The 11,387-nt window shown below is 38.0% G+C and overlaps 1 protein-coding gene across 2 annotated transcripts in view; it reads right to left on the bottom strand.

Annotated features, from left to right (window-relative positions):
- Nucleotides 1–3,221: 3,221 nt before the first annotated feature.
- The window catches only part of LOC105843018 (uncharacterized), a 75,469-nt gene continuing 67,303 nt past the window's right edge, over nt 3,222–11,387 (bottom strand). For both annotated transcript variants that reach the window (XM_021346289.3, XM_012697940.4), the window contains exon 6: nt 3,222–10,595. In XM_021346289.3, the coding sequence (XP_021201964.1) occupies nt 9,645–10,595 (951 nt within the window). In that variant the 3' untranslated portion in view covers nt 3,222–9,644. The remainder of the gene's footprint in view (nt 10,596–11,387) is intronic.

Here is an 11,387-nt window from a genome sequence, read left to right as displayed (position 1 = left end):
TTTTATTATAGAAATACATTTATACTTTTCTTGTGATTGAAATGGCGTTATATATCTTTATTTTAGTTACCGTTAAACACATTCAAGATCACGGCTTCCTTCAAGTTTAGAATTGTAGCGCCCGAATTGGGTGCTTAGTGCGAGTTTTTTAACTTCTCGATCGCGTTAGAGTTAACTCAAATTTGTATGGAGTTGGAACAGCTTCCCTTCGTTTGCCGCTAGGGACGCTGTTCCAACTCCATACAAAAAAAACTCGAACTAAACACACATCCAATCGGTAGTACAATCATGATGATAAAGATTCCTTTATAAACTAATTTCATGAAACGTCATAGTCAATATTACTTATCCCTTCATGCTGAGTCCGTTCTTTAGGTTCAAAGTTGGGGATATATAGGGTACCACCTAATTTAAATTTGTTTACCAAAGCTGATAGACACGTTGCAACACGGAGTGGAATCCTTAATAATTTTAGTCTACGGCCATCTCATTCATGACAGAATCACGTGACTGGGGCTGGTGGTAGAAATAGAGACAACATATCTACTAGACCGGTGGGTGACGCTGATATGGTCTTTCTACGCTATCAGCTTAGGTAGGTCATAAAAAAGAAACAAAATAATGACGGTAATATTAATACGTGAAGCAAAAACTTTGTATCCCTTTTTAGGAAAATTGCGCGGACGGAGGAGTATGAAATCTTCCACACTTATAGAGAATATAGAGAAGAAGTGCACAATGCTGATATTTTTTATAAATAATTCATAAAAGATACATTAAATTAATAAAGAAAACATTACACACACTACATACCATGTATTTGACGCACGCACGCATGCATACTATTTATTGTCAAACTTTTGTTCTTGGCGTCTGTTGTCAAATTGAGAATAGATTAAATATTGTTAGTCTTTGTTAATATTTTTATAGTGTAATCTTGGCGAAATTTGTGATTATAGAAGTATAAAATACAATCATAATAGTGTACAAACTTACAATTCCAATTAATTATAGTCGAATTTCGACTACTGTGAGACCTCTAGTGACGGTAATCACGCAATCTGTCCAACTTAAAATGTTAACAATTTTATGACTTTATCGAAAGTTATTTGTGAAATGAACACATATAATTCGTCGCGGCCTAAAGGATAAAAGCATCCGGTGCATTCGTATTGAGCGATGCACCGGTGCTCAAATCCCATTCGGATACCAATTTTTCTAATGAAATACGTAGGTACTCAACAAATGTTGACAATTGACTTCCACGCGGAAGGAATAGCAACATGTAATAAAAATCAAACCCGCAAAATTATAATTTGCGTAAATTCTGGTGGTAGGACCTCTTGTGAGTCCGCGCAGGTAGGTACCACCACCCTGCCTATTTCTGCCATGAAGCAGTAATGCGTCGGTTTGAAGGGCGGGGCAGCCATTGTAACTATACCTTAGAACTGATATCTCAAGGTGGGTGGCGCATTTACGTCGTAGATGTCTATAGGCTCCAGTAACCACTTAACACCAGGTGGTCTGTGAGCTCGTCCACCAATGTAAGTAATAAAAAAAACACATTATAAAGTGTTTATATTAAAAAAATATTCTCTCACTATTAACTGTCATGTCACTTGATGCGAATAAACTGGACGCATCTTCGTGTTATACTTGAACAATATGTGTGGATGATATGGAGTTTTGAATTCACTTTAATTCTGATACTAGATCTGAAGTATGTGAAATATAATTTATTTATTTCAAGGACAATTAACAGTGTAACTAATAATTTCACCTCTCCCGCCTTCCATATTATCTGAAAGAATATTCATGTCATCTTCTGGAATCAAACCGAACTATATGACAGAACTAATTTACCGAAACTCGTTCTTATTTGAAACCAGAACAAAAGTTTTAACATTTTAATGCATTAGCCACCCGATAGATGGCGTAAAACAAACTGAAACGTGCTCTTGCTGAAAAGCATCTAGACGATCTTAACGAAAAATTGAAGACAGCGCCATCTCTTGACATTTTATTGAACTAGATTTTCAGACAATGACAACATTTTCTTTACTGATTTTCTTTCAATTTTCAATCATTTAACGAATATACTACGATTATGTCCATATTTATTATTCAATAGAAACACTAACTTAATATCAAATTATGCTTAGTTCAAGTGTCATTAACGCGGTTGATCACAACTTATGCTTAGTTTCATAATTAATAGCTTAGTGCTAATAATGCAAACGCTTATTAGTACTAGATGACATGGGATTTGACTTATTTAACTTTGGTAACATTGCTACTTTTATCTAATAACGAGGCTGGTAGTTAGTATAGCGTAGCTCCGTCCTATTGCTTTTCTAGAAAAAACATAATCACAGGACTTAGCACAGACAACATAATAGACCTACATACTGCTTAGCGTTTGACGATAGGGCGGTTAGCCGTTGCGCACGAAACTTAATGTTAAAAAGCGCCATCAGTTCTTACTTTTCAATCCACAACCTTTTTTTTGTTTAGTAAAAAATGAACTACCGTCAATTCAGCAATAATTATCTTTCGACATTTTCAGAACCTGTTAAACCTTAAATTATTCCTTTATCGTGTGAATCATTCTTAAACACATATTCAGCACTTAGTTACTTTCTTTTTATTGCTTAGATGTGTGGACGAGCTCACGGCCCACCCGGTGTTAAGTGGTTACCGGAGTCTATAGGCTACAACGTAAATGCCGCCACCCACCTTGAGAAATGAGTTCTAAGGTCTCACTTTTAACAGATAAGATGACCGGTGCATTCATATGTAACGATACAACGGTATTCGAATCCCGCTGGCGGGTACCAATCTTTCTGATGAAATAAATTTCTAATGAAATACGCACTTAACAAATGTTCACAATTGACTTCCACGGTGAAGGAATAACATCGTGTAATAAAAATCAAACCCGCAAAATTATAATTTGCGTAGTGGTAGGACCTTTTGTGAGTCCGCACGGGTAGATACCACCGCCCTGCCTATTTCCGCCGTGAGGGAGTAATGCGTTTTGGTTTGAAAGGTGCGGCAGCCGTTGTAACTATACTGAGACCTTAGAACTTATAATATCTCGAGGCGATTGACCGCATTTACGTTGTAGATGTCTGTAGGCTATGGTAACCACTTAACACCGTTGGGCTGTGAGCTCGTCCACGCATCTAAGCAAAAAAAAAAATTGAAATAAAACACTATAATTAGTTTTAATTTGTTTATTTTTGTAAATGTAACCATTTAATGAAAACATTGTCACCTATTAGCTAATTCATTATACATACATTTAATTTATCTTACATGTAAATTGATTTCGTCCCTTTCTTGAACTACGAGAGGGATGTAGCACATAGAATTTGTCACTAAAGCTTTTTATAAGTTTTAATAGGAAATATCCATCTTAAATGAACATTTAAAAAAATTGTAATATATTTGCACAATAAATACAATGTACAACCTGATTATTTAGTGAAAAAATTATGAAAAATAGGATTATAGTAGGAGAAATCATCGATTACTCTTACTGGTGGTAGGACCTTTTGTGAGTTCGCACGGGTAGGTACCACCACCCCGACTATTTCTGCCGTGAAGCAGCAATGCGTTTCGGTATGAAGGGTGGGGTAGCCGTTGTAACTAACTATGGGTGGGTGGCACATTTACGCTGTAGTTGTCTATGGGCTCCAGTAACCACTCAACACCAAGTGGGCTGTGAGCTCGTCTACCCATCTACGCAATAAAAGAAAATAAATTATGAGGTTTAAATATTTCAACCAATTTTGGTGGCAGAACATATTCTAATCCCTTGTACATTTTTAGGTACCTGCCCGCTTCTGCAGCGAAGCAGGAATGCGTTTCCTTTTCATAGGATATACAATAGAATTCAGCTTTGTACCTGATGTCTCCCGGTGATTTGACGGTATTCACATCCTGATGTCCACGGGCTTCGGAAACCATTTAGTAATAAGTGGGCCATAAACTCGCCCGTGTTTTTTTTGCGTTTTTTTTTTATTGCCGTATAGGCAGACGAGCATACGGCCCACCTGACGGTGAGTGGTTACTGTCGCTCATGGACGTCATCAATGCCAGGGGCAGAGCCAAGCCGCTGCCTACCGTTTAATACTCTCCACAAGCCTCGTTTGAAGAAGGACATGTCATAGCGCTCGGGAAACACCGTGGAGGGATGCTCATTCCATAGCCGGATAGTACGTGGCAAAAAAGATCTCTGGAAACGCACTGTGGATAACCGCAGTGGCTCCAGGTAGTATGGATGAACTCAACTCCGGTGGCGGGCGGTGCGATGGTAAAAGCGAGATGTCGGTATCATCTCGAACAATTCCTCAGAACACTCCCCATGGAACATACGGTATTCGTGATTCGGTTTCAAAAATGCTACCCTAACACCAAATTTATACGTCATATGTTAGTAATCGTCTAAATTAGCTTGCATCTATCTTTCTATCTGCACTCAAATAACAATTATTACGACAACACACGCACAAGTAAATAATCAAGTTGTACTACTATAAAAGTATCAAGATATACATAAATAACAAACAATTCACTTTTAACAATAAAACAATTTCTTAAAAACAAAAGAACAAGGACTTAAATTGCTTGGCACAAAACATCTTTGGCTACGGACGGCACTAAATCTATATAACTTTATTATTAAACATTCATTTAAGCTACCTAATAGTTTGGAAATATAGAAATGAGCAAAACTTAACTTAATAAAACGTAAGGCGACAAATTGATATTACACTCTCCCTTTCTCTCTTATGGGGCTAAGAATTTGAAAGATAGAGACGACAGGAAAAACCATAGTTTAAGTTTCATAAGATTCCGTTAATCTTCTACAAAATTTTATCTTCGATTCATGAATATAGTAGTGAAACTAATGAGTTACATTTGTCGAGTGGTATGTTTTTTTTTATTTTTTTTATTGCCCTTGTAGGCAGACGAACATACGGCCTACCTGATGGTGAGTGGTTACCGTCGCCCATGGACTTCAGCAATGCCAGGGGCAGAGCCAAGCCGCTGCCCACCGTTTCAAATTCGGTGTTTCAAACCTCGGTGGTACGTTTCTAATTCCACTAAATTAATTGAGATTCCTCCAGATCCCTCCTAATTCTCGTTTCTTAATGGCTACGAACAAATAACAACGTGGTTATTGGATAATCTAGCTCAAATTTCCCTCGAAATAAAGATGAACTTCATCCTGATAAACCCTACTACCAATACTAGCATCAACCAGCTCTCGAGAATATACCAGAAAGATTCTACTGCGTCCAGTCTATCGCGGACATGTCTATTATCGCCCACATGCCTGATCAATACAACAGTTTGCTTGGTGCGAGTTTTTTAACGTTCTCGATAGCGTAAAAGTTAACTCATATTTGTATGGACTGGGATCGTCTGCCTACGTTTGCCGCTAGGGGCGCTGTTGCAACTGCATACAAAATTGGGTTAACTTTTACGCTATCAAGAACCTTAAAAAACTCGCACTAAGCACACAGATCGATTAAAGATAGGAAATTAGACCATAAAAGTCTGAATATGCCAGAAAATACAGCTTAATTAGGCCACAGCAAATGTATATCTGTTATTCCCCTATGCCGTAGCATTCGTTCGTAGCGACCTATGACCCAAGTCTGCCTGCCCGCTATCAGTATCAGCTCAACCTAAAAATCATTCGGGGTGAATTTTATAGAAAGGCTTACACGTACTCGAGAAAAACATTGGCGCAATTTTTATATATGTACTTGATATTTTGTATGTGATATCCTTTGATATATCTTCAAGAATGCATACGTCTTGTGCACAGTCTAAAGGTATATTAATTTATTACAAGAAATAGAAATAACGAGAAAAAATTACAATCATCGATGACACTATTTGGGGCCAAAATAAACGACCAGATAGCTGCTAGCCCAGCACTAATGATGGTGATTATTCATACCATACCGAATTCGGTAAAGGCCATCAACTTATTGATCATTACTGATGGATATATTTTAATGGAACTTCACAAAGAAACAAAAAACACAATGAATAACCACGTATGGAATAGAGTATACAGGACCACGTACATACAGGTTGATTGTTGTCCAAAAAAGTTCGTATTATTTACAAATTTTATTTAATGATAAAAAATAACATCAATGACAATGCGTGATTGCATGAACGCTTTCATTGAATTAACACTCTTAATAATTACTTTTTAGGTTGTTTTTAGATCGGTGTCGTATTGTGGGTTCGCGAATACCATAGAATACCCAAGCCCTAAAATCGTATCGCAGCATCCAACAAAAATTGACTATGTTAAATTGACCGCCGAACAATAATTCACGCATAAGGCTTATAATCACCTTTAAATTATTATTTTTATACATGTTAGAGTTTTAAGATGAACTGTCAAAGCCGTTTCAAAGAGTTATTGAAAAGCAGGCATTTCGATAGCCACAAAAAACACCAGACGAACACCATAAAATGGTAGATATAAAAACTTTGGAGCTACTTCATGGATACAGAGATAAGAAAGATATTGAGTTCAAGATTTAGAGGAAGATCGCTAAAGAACAAATGTGAAAATAGCATGACCAATGTACACAGACGACTGTATCGAATTCGCAGGAACCAGTCACCGTTGAAGCCCTAGACACGTCCTTACGGATACATCAGATCCAATAACCCTTGCACTAGACAGCTTTAGCTCTAACACTAGGAGTAGGGACCCCGGTAACCGTACTCGTCGAACTCGGCAAAGAATTTAACGTGCAACCTAACCTAAATATTAGCTCGCTGAGTTTCTCGCCGGATTTTCCCAACGGGTCGCGGTTCCGACCACCAAATGACCATGAGGCTTAGCCGTAAAAATGCTTAATCGGGTATACGAGTCAGGGTTGGCTTGATCCATATTAATTTACAAACAGTGTGAGGATAAAAGCGAAGGGAAGATCTTCCACCAAGCGAATCAAATTGCTCGGTATACCGACGGTCCGAATGTTGTTGTTCGCAACTTGTGCATATATAAAAGCTTATCTTGAAAATTTCGTAGGCGATATTTAGACATCTGTCAAATAACTTATACCACCGTCACCAGCTTGTACCATATAACTATAACACTGAACTAGTGTTCTGAGGCAGCGCTTACCACCACTTAACAACAGATGTAATCTCGTTTACCCATTGAAGCTATAAAGTACAGGCATCATCAAGTTGAGATCCCAATTGAATTGTGCGACTTCGACAGTGGGCAGAAATAGGCAAGCAGGTGGTAGTCAGTATCTTAACCTACCAGCCCAAGATACAAGATATTGTAAGCCCACCTAGGCAGGTACTACCAGTGTGTCTACGAACAAATAAATTTGCATCTTTCCTTTTTAGAACGCGATGGTGTTCCTTCATCGTAGAGATCATAAATTCAGATGATTTTGGGAAAAATAAAACCTGTCTGCGAGATTCGAACACCGGCACAGTCGAGTCGGTCGATACGACTACACCGACCGTCTTATCCTTTAGGCCACGATAACTTCTTTCGACTTATTATTTGTTCATGACATTGATTTATCAGTTTTACATTAACTTCATAATTTAATCTCAGCTTACCGAAATCATCAGGATTTCTAAAAATCATCGGATGCCTGACAAACAACACACTACGTCGGTTTATCTACAAACATAATTATTTTTGCTGAACAAAATAAATTTGTAACATAAGTCTAGATTTTCTAAGAAATCATCAATCGTCCAAAACATATTTCTCAATAATTTCTCAAAAAATGATACATTGTAATTTTTTTTACGATAAAGTCTCTTTGTTAACATACACAAAAATACGAAATTAATACGTACTTCAATGTTTTTGAACTGCAAATTAAACACGAGTGAACCCGCAGAGCACAACTAGTATCTAATATTTTACAAATGTCAAAACTATTATTCTATCCTATATTTAACAGACAGAAATTTACACGAAGCTTTAAGATCTTAAATCTACTATTTTTCATTTCAAATAAGCACACGTTAAAAAACTTTCACAATTTAAGTAAATGTACTAGAAACATAAATATTGGTGAATCCAGTGTGAGTGAAGATTCGATGCTCTTCTACGCATTGCACGCCACGAAATCTTTTGCAGTTAGGGACTCTGCTTCATTGATAATTCTTCCAGAGAATCAATTATTATATACTAGCTGACCCGGCAGACTTCGTAGTACCTCAATCGATAAATAAAAGACCTAAGCTTTTGTATAAAATAAACTTAAAACAAACAAAAGGAATCCATCCGACTGGGGACACATCAAAGGTAAAACAAAATTGTTGTTTCTATTTAATTCCGAGCATTTTCATATTTATCTACCTTTTAAACCTTCTCTGGACTTCCACAAATAAATTCAAGACCAAAGTTAGCCAATAGATATATTGAATTGCACATCTTAACTTTATTTGAAAATTAATGTAGGTAGGTACGAATATGTTTTAAAAAAAATGGTGCGCATGCAACTTGGAGCACGTGCAAGAAGTGAAACTTCTTTTGCGGTGTGTAGTATTGTGACTTTCTTTATTTTTCATCCTATAATCAGATTTCTCCTGAATAGGGAATGCTGTGTATAAGAGAAACGACGCAGCTCGCTTTGTCCTCTCCCTCTCTCCACGGTCGAGTGGTTCGCGAGACGCTCTGTCTATTTTCTCACTCTTGCTCGTCCTAAATTGTATCTTTTTTCTCTAGCCGTAACGAATCTGTCTCGAGTTAAACTTTACTCTCAACGCGCATAAAGAAATTTCACTTCAAAAATTGACATTCATCTTCATGATTGCACTTCACCAATTAAACTTAAAAGCGCCATAAATAAACATAAAAAAAATGAATCCACCAATCAGTGAACATAACATACCGTCGAAGATAGAGCCTTTTAAGTTTTTAAAGTCCGTTACTAATACATTTATCATCGTATGAATCGTTACAGTTTAGAGACCTTGAGTAGCTTTTGTGGCGCACGATAAAAGCTATTAAATTTTTTAAAAGCAAGTTAATTGTTCAATTGAAACTGAAAAACCCTGCTCTCAGCTGTACCTTGTATGAGATGAAACAAATAACCAATGTTTTCGAAATGCCACCCAGAGCTCTTTACCTGTGCATTCATAAATGAGGTCTCCCTTGCAGCAGACCGAGATAATCAAGTCTGCAGTTGGAGATCCCTGCAGGCAATAGCCTCAAGCAAGAAGAAACGGCGGGGTTCGTGAGGCGAATGAAACATGCCTGCCCTAATTCCATATGACAATTGCATACACTGTGCCAAGATTGTAACGAAGAGGGAATAGTAGATATAAATAGAAGAAAACTTATACGTTTTTTTCCTTAACCGGTTACTTTGAATGTTAAACAATGCCTTTTAGCTGATGAGAACCCGTTAAAAACAAAAGGACTCTAAGGTTAACAAGAAAATATCGACAAGCCCGGAATAAAGCAGCCAATCTGATATATTAATCGACTGGTGTTACAAAGGATGGTTCAATTGAATGCCTTGCGACCACCACTTTGTCGTACTTCACTCACACCGTTTCACACACTTTACAAAAAACTTTTCAAAAACTTATTAATATATACAAACAACCATCCAAAATTAGCTCGTGCCATCTGACTTGCTTGACTCACTTTCCTCCGTGATGGTTATCATGGGAGGCGTGCCATATATCTCAGATGAAGCTTCACTGGAGAGCCTGGGTAAAATTGTCTTTGCAGCATCACAAACTGATTCATAGATCTCCGTCTTGATGATCGGTAGCGAAGGTCTTTTGCCATGGAACACATCACCGACGTCTTCTCTGATTATTACGGTATCTACCTTGTCATTCTCGTCTTCTATCCGAACAGGTAGACTATCAGCTCGATTGAGGTTCTTCTTGGGACTATCTTTTTCAGTGATGGCTACAGCAACTCCATTCTCCAGTTTCTTTTGATCGTGTAAATGCTGAAGACTGTATTCTCTGGCTTGAACATCAGAAAGTAAGGGACCATCGGAAGAACCTTCGATACAATAACCTGGCACCTCGCTACCTATAATAGAATCTTGCTTAAAGATAGCTGCAGTGACCACTGGCTTGTCTGGGTCAGTTGGGGTTTTACTAATCAATGGTTCTGTGGAATTGTCGCACACAATACCTTCAGGGACGTCGTCTTTAGAAACATCGTAGCCAGCGTAGACTGGATAGCCGAATGGTCCTTGTTCGTAGCCCATCTGGCTTCCATAAGAGTAACTAACGTTGTGGGATCCAATAGAGGACATGCTAAGATCTGAAATTGAGAGACCAGTGCTCGATAAAGCCAATGCTTTGTCCCTTTCGCACTTCTCGCTGCTACGCTCACTGTCATCTTCTGCCCTTTTGTCCAACTCTTCAGGTACTCTGTGAATAAGTGCCTGGTTCGTCGAGATCTGAGGATCTTGGGGTGGTGAGTTCTGGAGTGCAACGTTATTCGGCCTGTACGCTGATGATTGTTGAACTTCCACCACAAAAATGCCATCGTTGTCCGGGGAATATTTCATTTTAGTTTCGCGTCCGTTCTTTGTGATATCCTGAAAAAGAAAAGAAATAGATTATGCAATTAATAAAGTAACAAGAAACCATTAAGATGAATTATGAATCATTTTAATACCAGCGAAGACCGACTGGTGAAGACTCTTTCAAACCTCATTTGTACATGTAATAGCGCCGGTGGAAGGGGTGGTAAGGGATAGTCTTGTCAGCCCGCACGGATAAGCACAACCACGCTACCTATTTCTGCCTTGAAGCAGTAATGCGCTTCCGTTTGAAGGGTGAAGCAGCGTTGAACTGTAATAACCGAGCCTTAGAACTCATGTCTCAAGCTGGGTGGTGGTGGTAGTTGATATCTATGAGCTTCGGTGTCCGTTTAATACCAGGTGGCCCGTGAGCTTATCTACCCAACAAAGAGCTTCCATGCTCTGCAAAACGAAAAATGTGTCCTAACATTGGCAGCAGCAGTAATTTTTAGGGTATATCGACTTAACCTAATAGGTGTATGGCTCTAATCTATATCTATATCTATATATGTAAAAATGAATTGCTGTTCGTTAGTCTCGCTAAAACTCGAGAACGGCTGGACCGATTTGGCTAATTTTGGTCTTGAATTACTTGTGGAAGTCCAGAGAAGGTTTAAAAGGTAAATAAATATGAAAATGCTTGGAATTAAATAAAAATAACAATTTTGTTTTTCCCTTGATGTGTCCCCCGTCGGACGGATTCCTTTTGTTTGTTCTAAGTTTATTTTATACAAAAGCTTAGGTCTTTTATTTATCGATTGAGGTACTACGAAGTCTGCTGGGTCAGCTAGTAAAGAATAATAAAAA

This window comes from Bombyx mori, chromosome 8 (assembly GCF_030269925.1).
Source record: "Bombyx mori chromosome 8, ASM3026992v2".
NCBI lineage: Eukaryota > Metazoa > Arthropoda > Insecta > Lepidoptera > Bombycidae > Bombyx > Bombyx mori.
Note: the sequence above shows the minus strand (reverse complement) of the source record. Positions and strands in the feature narration are given on the sequence as shown.